This window comes from Myripristis murdjan, chromosome 19 (assembly GCF_902150065.1).
Source record: "Myripristis murdjan chromosome 19, fMyrMur1.1, whole genome shotgun sequence".
In the NCBI taxonomy this organism is placed as follows: Eukaryota; Metazoa; Chordata; class Actinopteri; order Holocentriformes; family Holocentridae; genus Myripristis; species Myripristis murdjan.
In genome coordinates, this window is record NC_043998.1 from 1,444,033 (window position 1) to 1,466,987 (window position 22,955).

The 22,955-nt window shown below is 41.2% G+C and overlaps 1 protein-coding gene across 1 annotated transcript; it reads left to right on the plus strand.

The window, feature by feature from the left end:
- The first annotated feature begins 106 nt into the window (after positions 1-106).
- gspt1 (G1 to S phase transition 1) lies at positions 107-22,940 on the plus strand. Its single transcript, XM_030078262.1, has 14 exons — positions 107-522; positions 1,366-1,410; positions 3,039-3,314; positions 3,431-3,464; positions 4,080-4,157; positions 4,840-5,020; positions 7,765-7,919; positions 8,683-8,823; positions 17,144-17,237; positions 18,412-18,492; positions 19,444-19,617; positions 19,828-19,917; positions 20,072-20,240; positions 21,027-22,940. Exons 1-14 carry the CDS (start codon positions 327-329, stop codon positions 21,077-21,079), a joined length of 1,767 nt encoding a protein of 588 aa, XP_029934122.1. The 5' UTR covers positions 107-326; the 3' UTR covers positions 21,080-22,940.
- The last annotated feature ends 15 nt before the right edge of the window (positions 22,941-22,955 follow it).

Below are 22,955 nucleotides of genomic sequence, written 5' to 3' on the forward strand. Positions count from 1 at the left end.
CATGCCAATAAAGCACTTTTGAATTGTGGATTTTTTACAGAGACGTGTGCGTTTTAATCAATTCAGTGACTAATAGGAAAAGTAAGCAGAAGTCGGGCGCCCCCTCGTGGCCACTACAGGAACTGCAGAGGCTGTGGACAACCGCCTCGCGTCGGCCACTGGCTCCATATGCTTCCCAAAACAAGGCGTAACAAAGCGATGGGAACTTCAGCCGACGCGCTGCTGGGAGTCTAAACACACAAGGAACCAAGCGAGTTTTATCGGACCCAGAAAACAACGCTGCCTTCCACGGCGCCGGGCAGCTTGTCAACTCCGGAGCCGCGGCGATGGACCCGAGAGACGCGGCCCCTGAATCGTGGGAGCTGGAGGAGGATGCCGAGGCCCCAGCGGCCGCGGCGGGGCTCCACACCGCCTTCGCCGCCCTCAACGTGAACGCCAAGCCGTTTGTCCCCAACGTGAACGCCCCGGTGTTCGTCCCGAGCTTCCTCCAGAGCAGCGCCGCGGAAACCCCGGCCTCGGGCGGTAGGTTCACTCTGAGAAAGACGCCGAGCTAAAAGACAGCTGGAAGTTAGCCCAACTTGCTAGCTAGCTTTTGCTAATCCAGCTAGGCTTCCTGCCTCCCTGTCCGAGCCAACAGTAATGGCATTTTTCAGCCAGTCAACAAGTCGACTCAGTGTTGTTCATGTTGGACTAGTGAAAGCCCTAAACCACACAAACTTGTAGTTATAGGGTGGAGAAACATAACGGAATACAGGAGACGTAACACCCTCTCTCTAATAAATATTTATCCCTCCTGTTACCTTCACATTTACTGACATTTTTTATTAATTGGGGCGATTTGACCTCAGTAATTTAAACCAACAGAACATGATTATAATAAAAATTGTTACCCAACTTTATGTGCCTTGTACTTTATGTCTTGTTGACTACCTAAAGATCCCTTTAAATAAAACGTAGCCCCCACTCAACAGACCTAATGCATTAAAGTTATTGTGGGAATCATGTTTTCCCCCAAATGTCATATGGACAATTAGTGGTTCTGGCTCTACTACAAGGTTATGGTTATGGTTAGGTTTGGTGTGGGCCCTAAAGCAAGAGGGAAGTTTTTTGATGGTTATAAATGGCATGTTATAATTCCTCAGTGTCCAAAACAGCTAAAACAAGTGTGCTTTATATAGCTGAAACAGTGTCCAGGACATTGAAAAGATATCATGTTAATTTTGTTTGCCCACTTTTGCCCATTAAATTAGGAAAAGTCACAAAATATGAAGCCCCCCTCCACCCCCCCACCTCCCACCCCCTGCCAGGGTTAGTAATGGCAGGATTAAGACCATTTCACTTATTTTTTTCTTCTTCTTCTCCAAGGTGCTTCAGCTCCAGTTTCCAGCATGGAGGTGGCAGAAACAGTTGGTATGCAACCATGGTGCTGTTTTTTTTTTTTCTACCTCATGTTTTCTTACTCGGTCACAAACCTGCCAGCCGGGCGGATTGTTATCACAGCACAGGTGTGGCTTACTGTTATCAAATGCAGGCCCCTCACACTAACCTGCAGGCAGGGTTCAAACCTCACACCAAAGTGAGCACCAAACTCTGATGCTCACCTCTGAATGAATCATAGTTTGACTCAGGTCTCCCATGATGGCTCTATTTCTCTGCCTGTAGGTTCAGGCCATTGTGGAGGTTGCCAAGCCATATTTGGACTGCTGGCATTGGCAAACTCATGTGTATGTCTTAGGCCTATAATATGATGCAACCCCATTTGTCCATGGCCCAGAATAGACGCCCCATTGGCACACACACACTCGGGCTGTGGAAGATATCAAGTACTGCGTGTCCAGCACCAGGAGCCTACAAGGCTCAGGCAGGCCTGCTATTTGCTGGAGTGTTTTGAATGTGTTGGATTGCTATAAGGAAGTACTGTCATTTCACTCTCATGCTGACTAGTTTTTATTTGCTGGAGTCGGGTTTGTTTGCATCCTGGCAGGAGTTGGAATGCTGTGCACCTCTTCTCAGGTTACAGAGTAATTGCAGATCTGATTTTTTTTCTTTCTTTTTTCTTTATTATTTGTTTTCCTGAGAGGGAAGGCTCTCCAGTAAGAGCCAAGAAAGAGGAAGGAAGACGGACAAAATTAAAGGTTTAGGGAAGAGGCTGCTCTCGACCAGCTTATATCAGCATACATTTTCAATGCAACATTTTCTTATCTGTCTTAAAGTGACTGATGTTCATGGAGAACCTCGGTCTTAATAGCTGCTGTTTTCTTGACGAAGCAGCTCCTCAGACTGCTCCCAACATTTTCGATGATTAGTGTGAGGTTAGACTTCTGAGCTGAGTCGAGTCGAGGCATGGGTGGCTTTCTGACTTGCCATGAGCCCTTGTTTCTCCCAGGCTTGATTATAAAATAACAACGGGTGAGAAGAAAACAGGCTTTGTACATGACCGCTGGGCTGCATAATTTCGTAGATACAGAAATGGAAGGCTTATTTGTGTGTTGTCATGGGAAGGTGCTTTCTTCAGCACTCAGCAAATTGTATTGTCTACATTCTGTTCCTTTTTCTCTCTTTTTCTTCCAGTGTTTGATTAATTTACTCAGTAGAACATTGTCTTCATGATGTGGTTACTAGCAACCAGCAAGCATTTCAGTTCTTTATTGAATTGTTTACCAAGGGAAAAGAATTTTGAAACTGTGCCACCCTCAATTTCCTTTATATGACGCCTACAATTAGGGAACACTGGCCATAGCAGCTGCTACAGGACACAATTTAACTGCCACTTTCACTATTTTACTAACAAGGCAGATTTTTTTAATACAAGAGAACCTCAAAATTAAAAAAAAAAAAAAAAAACCCTACCAAAAAAAAACCATGTTCCTAAAGGCACATGGTTGCCTGTGTTTGTGTTTGGTTGTTGTTTCATTCAAATCAGTCAACCTGCAGTCATCCTGCTCAGAGCTGTGGGCTGGCTATGGCACACAGACACACATCACAGCTCTGGAAGCCAGCTAGCATGTCCGCGGTCACAGCAAATGCAATCGTTTCAGCTCCAGTGGAGAACGGAGGCACGGAGGCGGATATGACCACAGAAGAAGAGACGTGGGAGCAGAAGGAGGAGCCGGGAGGAGGAGGAGGGGGCGGAGGAGGTGGAGGGCAGGAGGCCCCGGGGGCAGGAGGAGGCTGTGAGGAGAGAGCTGGCAGGAAGGAGGATGAGGAGATGATGGAGGAGGAAGAGGAGGAGATGCCCATGCCCAAAGTTGCCCCGGCCCAGCCGGACGCCCCCAAGAAGGAGCATGTCAATGTCGTCTTCATCGGTCACGTGGGTGCGTCTTGCCTCATAAGTGATTCTTTCATTCCGTTATTTTTTCCACCTCAGGAGGATTTACAGCAACTTGTATTCACTTTTTGATTTTTTTTTTGTTTATTTTCTGCCCATAAGATGCTGGCAAATCAACTATTGGAGGACAGATCATGTGAGTGAATAATTACTCATGTCTACTTTGACTGTCGTGTTTGCTGATTAGTGCTGGGCGATATGTGCAAAAGGAAATAACACGATATCTTTGACCGAATACCTCAATTCTCAATTTTGTAGGCATGACCTTTGCTACTTTCATAAGATATTTACACACAAGTTTTTTCATAAACAATCTTTAATTTATTAACATATGATGACTAAGCAGGTAGAAGCAAAAAAACAGGGAAATCTAGAACAGTGTAATAAGTTCAGAAAATTGCTTCCCTTTCATACAGTAATATATCCGTTAAAACCAGGAAAAGTCAACACTTGCCTAGATGCTAGATCATGGATTTACAATATCCCAAATCCCAGGCAATAGCTAATCTGATATCACAATATTGATATATCAATATCTCACCCAGCCCCAGTGCTGATCAAAGTGCAACAGGATGCCCTCGGATCCATTTGTCCAGGTTCAGTTTGGGTCAAGGTTTCATTATTGCTCTCTTAATGCCATAGATTATCAAGTTAAAGTAACATCAGTCATGTGAGTTTATTGCGACGGTTCCCTGCTATTCATTTTGCCTAACTACAAAATGTTTTTGTGTGTGTGTGTTTTCCATGCCAGGTACTTGACTGGCATGGTGGAGAAAAGAACCCTGGAAAAATACGAGCGAGAAGCAAAAGAAAAGAACAGAGAGACATGGTGAGAAAGGCCCGTGTTGTGAAAGGTTTTCCAGCAGAGGAAATGTCCTTCATAAAATCTGATGACTGATACTCTTAATGCGTTTTTTTTTTCTTCTTTTTTTTCTGGAGTTCCCTCGCATTCCTTCCTACCATCTTGTGTCTGACACCAGCAGGCTTCTCAGTTTATCAGTGTTTGTTTTTTGTATTTTTTTCTTTTTTTCTATTATTAGTGTTTGTTTACTCTGTGTTGAACATTAATCCATGTGAATGAATCACTCCACTCAAAATCTGTTGATGAACACACTCAGAAGCTATATTTATTTGTGCTTTTGTCACACTTTGTTGTTTGACATGTTTAATTACCAAATGGTTGTGGTGGTGGCGGTGGCAGCCGGTTAGTCATCATCGATATTGATTAGTCAAGCACGTAACAAAAGGCCTCTGATTATGACATTTAGTTGTCTCTCATGTATTTTTGAAGGAGCATTTCACCCAAAATGCCCAAAAAAATCATTTTTTAGTCTTTGTGAAACCTTTGTTGGGAACTATTTCCTATCAGAGAACAATGGCAAGCTGTGTCTGTCCACCCTGAATTTGTTCTGGCAGGTAGATAGAGTTTGCCGGTGTGTTTTTTGGTGAACTCTCCCTTTAAGCTCATATAACACAGGTTTGTCAGTGAGCCTCGTTGTGGTGTGCTGCAGGTACCTGTCATGGGCTCTGGACACAAACCAGGAGGAGAGGGACAAGGGGAAGACGGTGGAGGTTGGGAGAGCGTACTTCGAGACAGAGAAAAAACACTTCACCATCCTGGACGCCCCGGGACACAAGAGCTTCGTCCCCAACATGATCGGCGGGGCGTCACAAGCTGATCTGGCAGTGCTGGTGAGACAGACTGACTGGCATATGGACACACACATTCACACACATACACACGTATACTGAGTTGCTGTCACCATGTTGTCTCGGTTAATTATTTTTTGTAGGATGTCCTGCGCGTAGAGGATCAGCCTCCAGGGTTCCTGCAGGTCATGGAATTTCTGTCCAGTCTGTCCCAGATTTAATAGATTTAGATTTAATAAATTATTGGGACAAGTCATGGAATATCATGAATTGTGTCAGCCTCAGTTTAAAAAACAGTCAGTAACTAGTTATTCATCAAACGTAACATTTATTTTTCCATTGTCTGCCCATCATTTTTACTTCCACGGTGTCATAAAGCAGAACAATAACCTTCTTTACATTTGACAAAGAGTGGGAGCCCTGATCCTGCCAGTTGCTGCCACATTGAGTGGCAAGAGCTGCTGTCTAAAATGTTGGCAATGGCTGTGATTGTTGTTGATGTCCAACACAAAGTTGTGATAGCGATTTGCGATTCCACCCCCTAGTTGAAATTTGGTATGTATTCATGGAATAGTTTTGGAATTTAATTGGCGAATATGTGTAGACACCCTATATTTTACTTCCCTGATTTTATGTTTTTCCTGTTATAACGTTCAAAAATGTACATCAGTAACATATCATTGACAGAGAGAAACATTACAAACAACCTTTACATCAAAAACAGAAGGGCTGGAAGAAGTACTGCATTTTCAGATTGAAGCTGTATAGTAAACTGAGAAAAGGGTGACTGTAAGAGTATACAGTGGTGGAAAAAAGTTTTCGGATACCCCATGCATTTGTGAAATATTGCATTAAGAATCACTCGGTCTTCAAGTGCAATTTCCTTTAGTACAGTCACAGCCAAAATACTAAACAAATCCTGAAAAAGCCATTAAAAACTTAAAATTGATTGGTTCCAAGAAATTTTGAGTATTGGGTCATTTTGGTACCAGTGATGAAGGTCGTTCTTTTTATTAAAAGACACAATATTTGTTGCCAAGCTTTGTGTCTATATAAAGCCAGCACATTTGAAAGTTCTTCAGATACAAAAATGGCTAAAACAAGGAACCTAACGTAGGAAACACGCCTGAAGATAAAGATTCTCAGCCAGGAAGGGTACAGCTGCCGCCAGATAGCCAGGAAGTGCAGATGCAGTCCTTCAGCAGTTGGATACACTCTGCAGAAATACAGACGAACCAACAGCTTGGAAGACAAACCAAGATCTGGGCGTCCAAGGGTTTCTTCAGCAAGAAATGACCGCATCCTGATCTGCATGTTCAGGCAAAACCGCTGAATGACATCACAGGAGCTTCAGCAGCAGTGGTCAAACCAAACTGGTGTCCAGTGTTCCACCCGCACTGTACGTGGCCGACTTTTAGATCATGGCTTAAGGTTCTACAAGGCTATCAAGAAGCCCCTGATCAATGAGAGACAGAGGCTAGCCCGGCGTCGTTGGGCCCAGGCACACAAGAACTGGACAGCCAGAAATTGGAAGAAGATCCTGTGGTCCAGTTTCCAGCTTCCAGTTTCCAGCTTTATCTTCCTCCTACTAATGTGAGGGTATGCAGAAGGCCAGGCAAAGCATTATCTCCAGCATGTACAGTACCTACTGTCAAGCATGGTGGTGGCAGTATCATGGTTTGGGGATGCATGAGTGCTGCTGATGTTGGTCATCTCACTGTCTGTGATGGCACATTGAACTCTGCCAAGTATTGTACCATTCTCGAAACCCACATGCTCCCTCCTGCGCGTGCACTGTTCCGTCAAGGTAAAAACTGGATGTTTCAACAAGATAATGCCCCTTGCCACACATCCAAGGCCAGTAGAACTTGGCTGCAGGAGCACAGTATCCAGGTCTTAGAGTGGCCAGCTCAATCCCTGGACATGAGCCCCATTGAAAATCTGTGGTGGATTATCAAAAGGTCTGTTTCAAAGCATAAACCAAAGAATTTAGAAGAATTAAAAGCAGTAATTCAAGAAGAATGGGACAAGATTACCCCTCAACAGTGTGAAAGGCTCATGGGGAGCATGCCAGCCAGGATTAGAGCTACTAAATATTATAATGTGATGGTTTATTTGAACACATTCTCTGTTATTTGTTGACTTTGATACCGACAATGTTGAGAACTGACATATTTAAACTGTCAAGAATTTAGTTTTGTTAGTTTTTCTTGTAAACAATAAACAAAAAAAATATAATTTGTATTTGTTTGTATCTGTCTAATGCAGCCACACCTTTTGAAACACAAAAAATATTTTTCCACACATATTTCATGATAATATTTGAGATTGTGTAAAATTTTAAGGGTGTCCGAAAGCTTTTTTCCACCACTGTAAATACACACAGACAGAAAATGACACTGAATCCACATTTTTGCCAAGATTTGGGCTTTTAAAGGCTGTGGTCTTAAACTTTTGATCAGCTGATGAACAGCCTATTTCAGTTTAATGGTTCTTTTTGCATTTTGAAGCTCTACTTAGAACCTTCTTAAGATCCAACAGTGCAAAATGTAAATTCTTGCAATTTCTCAACTGGTCTTAAGATTTTGATCAGGAGTGTATAAACAGAAGTGTATGATGCCACACAGCATGATGCTTTAAACTGCTAGAAACCAACACAGACTGATCAAGACAACAATTAAAACAGCATAAGAACAATGGTTAAAAGTTTTAAAAAATATATGTATTATTGAATCACATAGATAATGAAATAAAAAGCAAATTTGCTTCCTGTTTGCTCACATCAGGTGATTTCAGCCAGGAAGGGCGAGTTTGAGACCGGCTTTGAAAAGGGCGGGCAGACGCGGGAGCACGCCATGCTGGCCAAAACCGCAGGAGTCAAACATCTTATCGTCCTAGTCAACAAGATGGACGACCCCACCGTCAACTGGAGCCTGGAGAGGTGAGCCGAGCAGAACAACAGGACAGGCAAACGGAGACTGGAGATCACTGTTGATTTTTATCCATGTGCTCAACTTGTGCAGTGACTAAGGTTAGATAAATGTATTGGTTTGGGTCTTTATTGGCCTTTTTAAATATCAAATACCAGCCAGTCATGTAATTGTCACACAAACAAACAAATTTGTCATATAAACTTTCAGAATTATATGTGTGTACTATTATCACAAAATATCAACCCTCCTGAACATCATTCTGGTAATATTTGCACTGGTATTGGCCTTCAAAAAATCATATCTGTCAAATTGTAGTGACACAAACACTTTCAGATGCACATGATTGAAGTGCATTTAGTGCAGGGGAGCATTGTGGGACATGAATTAGGACAGTAGACTGTACATTTCATACAACACTCGTTGGACAACTGACATACCGTATATCTACTTCAATCCTCTTCTTCATCTTTTTTGCTGTACTCTGTTTTTGTTTTTTGTTTTTTTGGCAAAATTGTCAGAATTGTGCTCATCGGTCCAAGGATAAAAAAATGACATACTTGTTACTGTTGGGCCCAGAGGTGAATTGACTCATTCTTGGAGGATGACAGGTTTACAGTTGCCTCGGCTTGCAGGACTGTTGACTGAACAAACCCCTGCTTTCTCTCCTTTATCTGATTCAGACATTCCCTGTTCCCTTGTCACTTTGTGTGCAAAATTACAGATGATTTGTATTTGTCATTGCAGTGAGTAAACATCGTTCTTGTCCTCCAGGTATGAGGAGTGTAAGGAGAAGCTGGTGCCATTTTTGAAGAAGGTGGGCTTCAACCCCAAGAAGGACATCCACTTCATGCCTTGTTCCGGACTCACGGGCGCCAACCTCAAAGACCCTGTACCCGAGTGCCCCTGGTACACGTAAGTCTTTAGCAAGGCTGGTGTCCAACATATGGTATGATGATAGTATTGGTATTTCCTAAAAAAAAAAAGAAAACAATTCTAACACCCAGGGGCGTCACTAGGTTTCAAGGACGGGGGGGCTTAGCCCCAGGAGATGCGCAGGATGTGAGTGAACACGCGCAAGCACAAAATTTCACAGACAGAAAACAAAGACTGAGAAATTGCTTTTCAACATTTTTGGACAGATTTAACAAAGATACTGTACAGTGTAAAAGTCTTAGGCCACCAATAGATTTTTTTTGTTTGTTTGTTTGTTTGTTTGTTTTTTACTTCAGTCTATTTTTTAAATTTGGCTAATTTGGCTCATATATATGTCTCTTGGCTCTCTCCACGTTATAATCTTGACTCTTAAATAAAAGCTAAAGTTAAATAAGTCATATAAGGTGCACCTTGACTGAAATGTTTCATATTCATGAGAAATTTTTGGAAAACACCCCCTTAAATAGTGGCTTCAGGGGACTTTTAAGAGACTTATAATATCAAAATTTAGACTTAAAACATAATGCATTCAAGTCACTGTATAATCAATTAAGGGTGTATGCTTAATTAGGGTCAATAGGCCGAGTATACAATGCAATGCAATAATCTCGGATTTGACATTCATTCCGGTTCATTTCAAATCAATATAAGCACCCAGCACCAGACTTTTAAGCAGAGGTGGCAAAAGTACTGACATTCTGTACTTAAGTAGAAGTAAAGATACTTGTGTGAGAAAAGACTCTGGTAAAAGTAGAAGTACCAATTCAACTTCTTTACTCAAGTAAAAGTAAGAAAGTACAGGCTCTGAAATGTACTTAAGTACAAAAGTAAAAAGTAAAAATGAATTTTTTACCATTAATGATACATGTACCTTTTTGATAACTTTTTGATGAAAAAAAAGTTCAGGGCACACAAAACAGGAACTTTTCCTCTTTTGTTAACAACCTGCAAAGTGCTGGTACAGAGAATAAAAATCACGCGACATTCTAGTTTTGCTGCAAGCCCAGTTTCACAGAATAATCAAGACTGAACTGACCAGAGGTCTTGAATGAGTACCTTGATGACAGCTTTGGTACTCTCAATCCTATACCTAACATATATGACTTTTAACAGATTTTTTCTTGTTTCTGCGACTCTGTTTTGTCGTCGACTAACGTTATCTTCCCTGGCAACTGTCTTCCTCCATGTCTCCAGATTTCTCTTTATGGTTTTCTTTTTCTTAACTGCTCTCATGCCCCGCGCCCTCTCTCCCTTTCCCTCTCTGTGCAGGGTTTCCTCCAGGATTTTTTGAAACTGTGGGGGAGGGCTTCAGCGTTAATGCTAATAATTTTTACCATGGATCTTTTGTAGCACAGGGGAGATATGCTGCTCAAACACTTGGTATGTAGTGTTAGTGTATGTTTATGAGTTGTAGAACATAATAAATTATCTTGAAGGAGTAGATGTTTACCAGTAAGCTTGACTCCAATAATTTAACAATATGTTAAATTATTATTTGTTTTAAAAATGTAAATTACTTATCAAACAGACCTAACAATTCAGCTGCCAATGAATGAGCAGTAGTATGCCTGTGATAACATAGAATGAAAAATAAGACAAAGTGATACCTCTTCTATGAATAGACAAGCTAAGCCAGTGTGCCGCTGTTAGCCAGTGAAAATACAGCGGAGTGGCAACTCTTCGCTTTGTTACACAATCTATGTCAGTGCGCTGCTGTAGCTGGAGAGTTTCTCTGCCTTTTGTTCTCGTACGGTGCCGGTGCAGGTGTTGTAATTTTTTTCTTGGTGGTAAGGAGCCCGCCCGCCCCCACCAAAAAGAGAGAGAGAGGGAGAGAGAAGTAACGAGCCTGTTTTGACAATGTAAGGAGTAAAAAGTACAGATATTTGTGTTCAAATGTAGGGAGTAAAAGTAAAAAGTCGGCAGAAAATTAAATACTCAAGTAAAGTGCAGATACCTGAAAAATCTACTTAAGTACGGTAACGAAGTATTTATACTTCGTTACTTCCCACCTCTGCTTTTAAGTCAAAATACATACTCAATAAGTAGCGTTAGCCGCGGAGCTAATGGTCCCTTTGAAATATATTGAGACGGCTAGGCTAGCAGCTACAAACATAACAAACAGTCAGTTTTACAAACAGTCAGTTCAGTTTTAGGTGAGAGCACAGAAATGAAAATTACAGAAACCTTCAATGCCACTGTGTGTTTCATCTAGCCAATGACAGGCAGAATAATAAGAATCACTTTATTGTTTTTATCAACAACAAAATTAGGTAATAAAGTAGGAACACCTTGTTGTCCTGACCGGGAATCGAACCGCCAGTCTCCTGCATGTCAGGCAGACATACTAATCTATTTGCCATTGGGACATTATTGATACATAGTGTGCCGCGTCTGGATATTATTATTAGTATATCATTATTATGTACTGATATTTGTGATACATCAAGGAGCTCCGCTCCCTTTTTTCAGAGCTAAAACAAGTGACAGAAATCAACATCATGCCAACAATTTAATTCACTATGCAAGCCAGGTTTTTATTTATTAAAATGGGGAGCACCTAGTTGATAAATTATATAGAGCTTTCTGCTGTTAGCTGGAGGCTGTAGTTAACTAACTGATACTACCAGCAGTGATAACGACTTACTTTCTTGAAAAACTTGTGTATATCCCTGCTTCATGTTGTCTTAACGCTGCTCTCAGTCGGCTGTGTGCAGCACGTATGCCGTGTATGCCGGCGGGGTGTAAGGTAGCAGTGAAAACGTAGACTGGATTTTCAGTAATGTGGGCGTTGTCTATACGAACAAGTGGAACGGACTGGATAACAAAGCACTGACGGCGCTCTCCACCTTACACTGTGAAGTGAAGGGAAACCAACAGATTTATGATCATATTCAAGTGAATAATGACAGGTTATATTATTATTTATTTAAATTCATATTCTTGCGTCTTTATATTGATTTTGTCTGCACTCTTTTGTAAAAAAAAAAAAAAAAAAAAAAAAAATTATATATATAAAAAAACCCACCAAATTATTTGGGGGGGCTTAAGAAAATTTTAGGGGGGCTTCAGCCCCCCTAAAATAGGCCTAACGACGCCACTGCTAACACCTGTACAAGTGGCATATTCTTTGTACAGGAACATGGAGGCGCAGAAATAACAGGGCTCATGTTATGTCACGTCACACTAATAAATCTAACAGCAAGTGACGCTCTCAGGTGCAGCTCTTGCCAAAGTAGGCAGGAACAAAAATAAGCCCGTTGTCCTAAAGGCATGCTGCTCTGAGGTAGATCCAGAGAGTGCTGATCGCGGCTGCCAAAACAACTGTTGAAAACTGAAGTGCAGCAGTCTCATGCTTCACATTGAACCATTTTTTTTTTTATTAGAATCAGAAATACTTCATTGATCCCCCAGGTGAAATTGGGTAAATGCTTGGTCTTAGCAGAACAAAAGACCTGTGTCATCATTTAAAACATTGAGTACATACAAATCAGGGCTTGAAAGATGTGTACACCACTTTCCACAATTTTAAAACCAAAACTGATGTGAGAATTTGTGTACCACTATGGAGACTTTGACCCATGTGTACACACTGACAAATGGTGACTTAAATGGAAAAACAGTGAAATAAGTGAAACGTTTTGCTTTTCTTTCAGTTTCGGACAGTCAATATCAAGTTACATAGACTTTTAATAATAGCACTAATAATATTAGTCAGTTTTTAGCTTTATTTTACATGTTAAAGACCAAAATTAATCATCAGAGGAGCACTTGCTGTATAGAAAAATATGTTGGCAAGCTTTCTTTATAAAACAAGAAATGGCGGAAACATTTCATTTTTAAATAATTTGAGCCACATATTTTTCTGGAGAGCAAATTTCGCATGTAGTTTTTTCACTTTTCTTCAGTTTCTTCAGCCTTCTACCATTTGCAATCACTTCATTATGGGGTCATTGCATTTTATGCCCCAGTTGATTGCGGCAAATTCATGGCGCAGGGTTATGGTGGTGTGATTTTATTGGCACATATTAATTATGGCTGTTTCTCATCGCTGCACATTGCATACTGGTCGCACAGTCATCCTCTTCAGCAAGCTTCTCACCACCTGTCACACCCATTATCTGAAACAGGAGTCAGGAAATGACAATAAAATACTTGCCAAGAGTCAAACCCAGGAAATGTAAAATACTGAACATGAAGTTAGGTTGCACTATTCCTTTACATTACTATTTGAAACTATTTTTCTGTCAGTGATTATATCCCCCAGACACTTAATGTTACAACTCTGTCACCTGGCATTAACTAGTGGTCTGGCTCCTGTTGCTCCTGGATTATCAGGCTCTGCAGGAGGATTTGGATGGATCCATAAAGAAGCCAAGATACTTTGGTGAAAATGAAGTTAGGTCGATGCTTTTCAAAAACAAAACATTTAGGATACCTGTGTCACCTGCTGGTGTCCACTCCTCCTTAGATGCCATGTTGCTGTCGCCCCATTTTTCTGGCATACTGCCAGTAATTGATTTCCCCCATTAGAGGTGATATTCTGTTCAGTTTCCTTGGATCTGCAGGTGGCTTTGACGCTATTGAACTGCAGTAATGTGCTTCTTATTATCAATCTTTACATTAGACTGTTTCCTTTTTTTACTTCAGAAATGGTCCAGTTGTTGAATGAACTGCTGACATGTTGCCATTTAGCAGATGTTTTTTTTAAATACATGAACTAAGGCCTTTTATCACTACGTTCCATCTCGCCCTCTGCCACAAGCTCTTAATTTTCACTCTTTGTCTTGCACTCCCTGTTTTTTCCGACACCAGGAAAATAGAATGACAAGCCTACTTCTATACATATCATTATTTATGAATGGTGTTTCATAAACCATTTATGGCTAACTGTGTTTAATGGGGCGAGGTGGGAGACCTGCAGGAAAAAACTCACAGGAGTCATTAACCAAGCAGTATAAATTGCCAGCAGCACCACCCAGGTGGGGCATATTTGTCCTTTTTCCAGGGCAGCTTTGCTTTTTAAACTAAAAAATAATCCTTCTACACTGCACGCTGGCAAATAAAAACTCTATTTGTTCCACTTAAATTTGTTTTTAAATTTAATTTTAAATTTGTCTGCTCCTGGAAACTGATGGCAGGCCTTGACAGAAAAGAATGGAGCTTTTTCTGCTCTCAGACAGTCCATTTTCCACCGTTTGAGTTATTTATTAATTTGTTTACGTTTTAACATTATTAGTCATTTTATTTTGTTGACTGTGGTTTGTGTGGGCTCAGCATTTTCCTCCACTGCTGACTGTGTGCTGCCCAAATTTCCTACCGCCTCATACTGCACACTCAGTTGTTTCTGATCTACAAGACAGGAAAAACACTTATTTTTTCCTCCACCCAAAGACACAAACAAACCAAAAATGAACCCCGGTGGATGACCTGCTTTTACATTTGATACCGTAACAAATCAGTCATGACAACTAAAATGGAAATAGCATAAAGGGTATTCACAATTATCAGGGCATGTTTTGCCCTCCTTGTTCATAATTTTATGGGAGTTTTCTAAATTTCTAAGCAGCCTTTTGTGCCTCATACATGTTAATATGTTACCCTGACTCACATTATCATCATTTGAGAATGATGAATAACTGATTAGCTAGTGCTGGGCGGTATACCGGTTCATACCGAATACCGGTGTTATTATTTATTTTTTTTATGATATGAATTTTTCCAGATACCCCAATACCTGAGTGTCTGTGTGTGTGTGTGTGTGTGTGTGTGTGTGTGTGTGTGTGTGTGTGTGCGTGTGCGTGTGCGTGTGCGTGTGCGTGTGCGTGTGCGTGTGCGTGTGCGTGCGTGCGTGCGTGCGTGTGTGTGTGGTCTAGGTATTGCTAATGTTGTGGGGACGTGTGTGTGTGTGTGTGTGTGGTAGCGCCGCAGGACATCGTTGGAGGGGGACTGTTTTTGCAGTTGCACTCACTAAGCACTAAGGACTCAGAAAATGAAGCTGAAGAACTTTTACCAAAAAGAGGAGCTGTTTTGGCTGTTTGGAAGTTCACTTCAAAAAATCCCTCAGGCAAAAGCAAAGAAACTTTCCAGGCTACAGCAGCACACTGACATAGATTGTGTAACAAAGTGAAGAGTTGCCACTCCACTCTATTTTCACTGGCTAACAGCAGCACACTGGCTTAGCTTGTCTATTAAGAGAAGATGTATCACTTCGGCTTATTTTTCAATCTATAGCTGTGTCCCAATTCAGGGTCTGCACCCTTCGAAGTCCGCATTTGAAAGCCAATTACGTCACAGCACTGCACGAAAGCCTGTCCCAATTCATCCAAAGTCCAAGGATCCTTCAAATTCGCACTTCAAATGCGGCCTTCTTTTCAGCCGTTGGTAGCCGATTCGGAGGATGCACCGCGACTATCCTTCTCGGGCTCCCGTATCCCAAGATGCTTTGCGTGCTGCTGCTCAGTCTAAAAAAGTTAACTGAAATGGCTACGGCGGCATCTAAACTCAGGTTTCACTATTATAAAATATTCTGTTTTTAGTCATTTGAACATCCAACACCATATATGTTAAACCAAAACCCCTTTCTTTACTGTTTTGTCTTGTCTGATGGAAAGAAACGTTATCTTTCTGTCTCTGGAGTTTGTTGTCATGGGAACGGCGGTTACCCGACCAGGAAATATTCCGAAGGCTAGACCGTCCCATTTGGTTGACGGGGAGGACACTTTGTTCGAAGTCCGCGTCCTCCGAAAGCCACAGACTTTGGAGGACCCGGACTTCGAAGGATGCAGACCCTGAATTGGGACACAGCTTATGTTATCACATGCATACTACTGCTCATTCATTGGTAGCTGAATTGTTAGGTCTATTTGATAAGTAATTCACATTTTTAAAATAATAATAATAATTTAACATATTGTTAAATCAGTCAAATCAGTCTGCATATTAATGCAAGTGGCTTAAATTTGCATAATAAAAAGGTTCTGTATTTTGACTGCAACTGTCATGCATTCTGATTCCTTCACTTCATTAGAATCATGAGTGCCACCTCTTTGCATCATTTTGTGTTGCCATGTAAACCTGTATTAATACTAGGGTGGACAACTTAGACATTAATGTCCAGTTGTGTGGACATTAATGTCCAGTATTCATTCCTCATGACAGTAAAATAGGTCATTCTAAGTTAATTTACTGCAGTAATTCTTCTCTAAATAATTAGAAAATGTGGTTAACACCCAGTTGTGCATGAAAAAAGAAAATACCGTCATATACCATGAAACCGTTATAATTTTGAAAAATACCGTGATATACATTTTGGTCATACCGCCCAGCACTATGATTAGCTTCAGGGTTCGAGAAAATCACCTCTGACCTGAAGGTCACGGGTTTGAACTGAAGCGAAGGAGTCAATCACTTTTGAGGTGCCTTTGAGCAACATGACTTTTCACCCCAGCTGCTCTCATGCTGCTGCAGTTTTGCCAACAACACAGGTTTTTGAAAAGAAATAATATAGGGCTCATACCTCCTTTGATGAGCTTGAATTTCTTTGTGTCAGCTGACAACATCATAAATAATTGATATTTGGTGCCAAATCATGTCAGAGTTTTGAACACAATACCAGTACTAGTGTTTTTATTATTAGATCATGGACTGTAGTTGATGCTTATCTGGCCGGTCTGGCCTGACACATATACACACTGAAATTAACATTATGACATCAAAGAACAGTGTTTTTGACCTGTGCAAAGTAAGAGTTGTGCCTCAGCTTAGCGGTTTTACCACATTTTAAATTGCTGGTGACAGGAGCAGCCGTGTAGGGTGCTTTGTTGGGTGAAAGGTTACCCAACAAAAATACAGTTATCAAAATAAAAGCTCCCAAAACAAATATAAATAAAAACTGTTTTATACATGGAAAAACTGCAAAACCTGAGTAGAAATGGGGGCAGAGCGGATGTTTACAGCACTGCACTATTTAGAGTGTATTGTGTATTGAATGGATTGTTTTTTTACAGTTCAGTTTTACACCCCAACTTAAAACACAAAGTTCTTGTTTTTGCTTGCTAGTATTTATACCAGATTTTTTTTAAAGGAGTGTGTGCTCAGTGGGATTTCTGTTTCCCTCATGGTATTGAATCAGGTATCAAATAGTGGAATTTAACTGGTATTGATATCAACTACCAAAAGTCTGGTGTCATGACATTCCTAATGTCTGAAGAGCTCAGTTTCCTCCTGTTGAAGATATTAGCGGTGTGTTTTTTTCTGTCAGTCACTGAGAGAGACTGTCTGCTTGTTCTGTCTCCTCCAGAGGTTTGCCATTTATTCCCCACCTGGACAGTTTGCCAAACTTCACCAGATCCACTGATGGACCAGTCAGACTACCCATCGTAGACAAATACAAGGTGAGCAGCCGGAGGGGATTTGATTCTCTTTTTCAAGGTACAAGGAAAAACCTGGGGATCGTTATGAACACTCTTCTCTACTCTTTTCCTTCTCCTCCATGTGAGTAGGCATAAAAGTTTGAGCAAAACTTTTTTTTTTTTGCCTTGATTTGTTCAGTTCACACGGCCAAAAAAACGGCACAGCTTTTTCCAAATTTTTCATTCTCCTTCGCCTCGGGTGTCCTTCCAAGAATTCACACACACAGTGCAGCCTTTCTCTCGAGGATAATTCAGCTTCTTGGCATCCGTTGTGGTGTAGATTTTGGAAGCGGCACAGGACAGAAGTGTTGATGGGCTTGAATTATCTCACAGCTCTCTCAGTTGTTCCTCCATTCATCATCAGCCTGTCTTTCTTGTTCCGTTCACCTTTCCCCCTCCGTCTTCCTGTATTTTTGTTGTTGTTTTTTTCCCCCCTGATCTCATAGACTCCTTTTCTTCCTGTGTTTGCATAAGAGTGTTACATAGAGGCGATGAGACTAAGTCGTCCTAACTAAGCCTTGTGTAATGAGATTACGGTTCAGTTAACTGGACTCTGGATACTCCTGTGTGGCCAGCTAAGGCCACCAGCCCACATGCAGTAAGGCATCACATAAACCATGTATGGATTCACAGGTGAAGGCTGCTTCGACGTTACATGTATTTTTCATAATTGTGCTCTAGTAATTTCTGTCATGCAGTTTATTTGGTAGCACTGGAGAAAAGCATTTTGGCAAACATGAAACTGAAAATAATGCAAGAATGTAGTTAGATGATTGGATCCACATTTTCATGAAGCCAGCCTTTCAGTTCATCTGTATCCAGAGTGCATCAAGGCCAGAGAATGGAGGCGATAAGAAACTATCAGAACATGAAGTGAAAAGGATTTATCACCACTATTCGAGTGGCCAAATGAGGAAGCTCCTTCTTGTGTTTCTTCCTGTGAAATTAAATGGGAAAGATGTTAGCAAGATGAAGAATCTATTGCATATTATGTGCCGTTCTAATCGCTGGAACTATGAATTGTGATTAGGAACTGCAATCAAACTGTTCAGCTAAATAATCAAGACGGTGATGTTAGCTGAGTCATGCACCCGCTAAATGGCACTGGACTGAAATTTACATTGAATTGCCCTTGTGTGTGTGTGTGCTTGATCAGGACATGGGCACAGTGATCCTGGGGAAGCTGGAGTCAGGATCCATCAGTAAAGCCCAGCAGCTCGTCATGATGCCAAACAGGGTGAGATCTCCCTTCATTTTACGGGACCAGTTAACTGCTTACTGGAAATAATGAAGACCTAAGTCTTGTAGGAAGCACAAAAAAACAGACTGCAACATCAGACTTCTAAAGGGACAATTCACCCAAACTAGTAAAAAAGTAAAATCTAAAACTAACTTTGATTGCAATCTAACCATCCAGGTAGTTTCTGTGTGATTTGGTGAAGTTTCCAGTCTCTTCTCTCTTCACCCCAACACGGTGGAGCTGGATGGATGCTGATTAGTGGAGCTCAAATGATCAATATTTTAGTAGGAAAAATAGCTCTTTTCAAAAACAGTAGCACAAATACTGAATGTCGTTAACACAAGACCACAACAATGGTCAAGTGAAACCAGTGCCTGCATGAACACACCCACAGGCATTTGGGTAGACCCTCCCACAGAGGTTAAATACCTGGACCTTACCCCACTGTCTTTTGTCAGACTAGTGCGGACTAGATAGACCGATGTGCATGAACTGATGAAGCCCCTTGGATAAGAGGCGAAACGTCTTCCTAAGACAAATACAAGTGCAGTTGCCTACGATTCAATTTTGCCCAAAGAGAATGATAACCTGGATAAATGAGAATATCCATAGATAATCCATATCTATAATCTGGATGGATAGATTGTACTAGGGGTAAGTTGTTTTTTTTTCCCTTTGTGTTTAAGGGGTGAACTGTCCCTTTAACATTACCAAAATGGATTGTTAGGATACTGGTGGATGGGCAACAAGCAAAATGAGGTATTTACTTAACATTTTAAAGCATGTAAATATTAATAAAGGAGGTGATGTACATGACAGTGTGGTGAGGGACAGAAAAATTGGACTTTGTTGTGTTTACTTGAGACACATTTTCATCTGAAGTGTAAATTTATCATCCAGCCAAACCAGATCTAAACATGACAGTCGATCTGCTCTGCCATGTTGCAGCACACGGTGGAGGTGCTGAGCCTGCTGAGCGATGACGTGGAGACGGACGATGCTGCTCCCGGCGAGAACCTGAAACTGAGGCTGAAGGGCATCGAGGAAGAGGAGATCCTGCCCGGCTTCATCCTCTGCAACCCCGAGAACCTCTGCCACTCTGGGCGCACCTTCGACGCACAGGTACTGACCCCGAGGCACACAGCTGTCAGATGAGCGAACGCGCTGTATTTTCAAAGGTTCAGGCAGCCGCAAACAGAATTTCTCATTTAGCCCACGATATCAACAGATAAGCTTCCACTTCCCTGCTCATTTAATCCACCGCTCCCTCCATCGTTCATTTTAATGTGTTTTATATTGATATATCTCTGCATTATTTATTTGTTTTTACAGATTGTCATCATTGAGCACAAATCAATCATCTGTCCTGGTTACAATGCAGTCCTTCACATCCACACCTGCATTGAAGAAGTGCAAATCACAGTAAGTCCCTGCTCTACTCACCACCTTTTTCCTCAAACCTTTTAGGGAAATAGACTGGACTGTCATTTTTTTCCCACATGTCAGCGAGGAGATTTTGCTCACCTACAGGCCCGACTGGTCTTTAATAAACACAATAATTTAATCTTGGCTGCAGGCCTTAATCTGTCTGGTGGACAAGAAGACGGGGGAGAAAAGCAAAACACGACCACGCTTTGTGAAGCAGGACCAGGTGTGCATCGCCAGGCTCCGGGCAGCAGGAACCATCTGCCTCGAGACCTTCAAAGACTTCCCTCAGATGGGCCGATTCACACTGCGAGATGAAGGTAAGGCGTGTGTGTGTGTGTGTCTGTGTGTGTGTTTGTGTGTGGGACACAGATAAAAAAAAAGCAAAGGTAACATCTAGAGATAGAAAATGTGCATCACAAAGTCCAGTCACTGATCACGTGTGTGAGTGAGAGAGGGAGGAAGACGGGGAATTAAAGCTGCAACTAATGATCATTTTCATTGTTGATTAATTTATTGATTTTTTTTTTCTGATCAGTTATTTAGATTATAAGGTGGCAAAAACAATGACTAACGCTTATGGGAACTTAGCAGAGCTCAAAATGGTATCATCAGTTTGCTTCCTCAGTTTGACCAGCAGCCAAAAAAAAAAAAAAAAAAAACAGAAGTAATAATTTTATTTTGATATGAACGGAGAAAAGGAAGACAATCTTAGCATTTTAGTGAAGCTGGAATCAGCAATCATATGACTTGACAAACAACTAAAACAATCGATTATTGAGGCATAATCTATTGATTTGTTATCAGTTTAACTTTTAGCGCCACAGGGAATAGAGACAAAGATGAAATCAAAGTCCTGGAGGTTTGGGATGGTTACATAATTTTACATTTGCCAGAGCATGTATACACGCTTGTGTATGAGTGGAAAATTAGTGTGCCAGAATCAGTGTGTTGAACGCCAAGATTTGAATGGCTGTATTTTATCACTTTTTTTTTTTTTGCAGTGCAGACTTAGGACCTCAATGCTGATATAATGAAACTTAACAGGCATTTTAAATTAATATTTAATCTGTCACTTCCTTCATCTGCTCTTCCTCCTCCTCCAGGCAAAACCATCGCCATCGGCAAAGTGCTGAAGCTGGTGCCAGAAAAGGACTAAATACAACAGTGGCAGCATGCATGGAGATCTTCCACTTTTTAACCAGAGGAGAACGCTGCTAGAGCCGACCCAAACAGCTACTCTCTCTTTACACACAACTATGCTGAAGAAGAAGAAGAGGAAGAGGAGGAGATAAAGAGCAAACCAACAACAACAACAACAACAACAATATGGAGGAGAGAAGGAGAATAAGTCAAGTCAAATGAAGAAAACAAGACTGAATCAGTTATTATGATGAACAATATCAAATGAGAGGCAAAGCACAGTGTGTCAGCTTTCTCATATTGAGAGCTCAGCTATGCCGCTAATGTAGCCACATATCCCCCTTCTCTGCTCCCGGGCTAACCGCTGCTGCAGCTGCCGGCTGGACACATTTTGTTTCTGGACGTGAGGGACGAGGGATGCAGTGTTACTCAGTGTGTCGGGGGGACAAACATATACATAAACATGAACATATACAGACCAATTTCATATCATGTTGAAGGCAGACTATGCAGTTTCAAAGGGGAGGGCACCGGGGTCACCAGAGGCTCCAACGATACGATAATATCACGACGTGTAAGTCACGATGTGATAGTACTGCAATTTTAAACATTATGCAGTATTGCGATAACATGCATTGTGATATATTGCGGTGTATTACCTTTTTTCAAATGCAAATGATGACCCTGAAAGAAAACTTTGTCAATGTGTTTTATTGAATAAGATAAGATAATAAGATAATAAGGTTTAATTCTGATCATCTCACTTGAGTCATTTTCACTGCAGCAAACTAGGACCGCCTGACAACCTGTCATAAAAACCTGTCCTGAATGTTCATTCTCGGCAAAACAATAATGATACCTGACATACAATATCGCCACACAAAATATCACGGTACCATGCTGTATCATGATTTCCCCCTTCTCTAAAGCACATCTTGCTTCGTTATGATGCAGTTTGCGGATTTTGCAAAGGCACCATTGCTGCATGCTGGGCCCAGCGCCGCCCCAGACGACTGTGATCGGTTTAAAGACACACAAACAAACCAGAGCGCCGTTTGTCTTCCTCCTAGCAGAATGATAAAGAGTCCAGCCCGACGTTTCTCACTAAAACAAAGTGTGGCGATAAATCTGGCTGTAATGTAGGTTTGCACGGTGTGGACAAAACTTCATACCTCGATATTTTGGCCAGATCTTGATAGCGATACGATACACGGTTTGACTAATTTGAAATTTTGAGTGTAGCAACAGTGACAAATAAGCACTCTTCAACAAACAGCATAATAACACCCTAACCCTTTAATATCGTCCATATGGTTGCCTTTTTAGACATTAATATCACACATGTTGTGGTAAAGAACAATGACAGCCACTCAATTCTCAAGAGAACAGAGTTTAGAAACGCAGTTCAAGACGGCTCTTTTATCCCAGACGTTTGACCTGAAGTGTGACGTTAATTCTTTGGATTATTAGTCTTGGCGTGAATCTGGGGGGTTTTAACCTTCCTTCTCAAAGTGATGTGCCCTCCCGTTTGAAACTGCACAGTCTGCCTCTACAGACCAGAGTTAGCCTGTGATTATGGAAAGTACATCACCCTTTTAAAGAATGATACTAAGAGTTCAACAGACATTTTATTTGATTTTTAAGGATTGCTGTACCAAAATTTTTTGTTTGGTCTCTGTCCACATATTTGAGATGGGTTTTAATTGGATTGAGCTCACACATAACTGATCAACCAAGGATACACACATGGGAACACAATCATACACACACAAATACACACACATACACATGCACACACACACACACACACACACACACACACACAATACTGTTACATAATATGAGATGAAAATAAACGATCAAGATGAATAAGGAAATCTGTTTTTGTCTTT

What these genes read in the sequence shown, in the direction of transcription:
- gspt1 (XM_030078262.1), top strand. Translation starts at nt 327, where the DNA reads ATGGACCCGAGAGACGCGGCCCCTGAATCGTGGGAGCTGGAGGAGGAT. An exon ending in AAGCTGATCTGGCAGTGCTG is followed by an intron (nt 5,021 to 7,764) that starts GTGAGACAGACT and finishes TGCTCACATCAG; the next exon opens with GTGATTTCAGCCAGGAAGGG. An exon ending in CCCGAGTGCCCCTGGTACAC is followed by an intron (nt 8,824 to 17,143) that starts GTAAGTCTTTAG and finishes TGTCTCCTCCAG; the next exon opens with AGGTTTGCCATTTATTCCCC.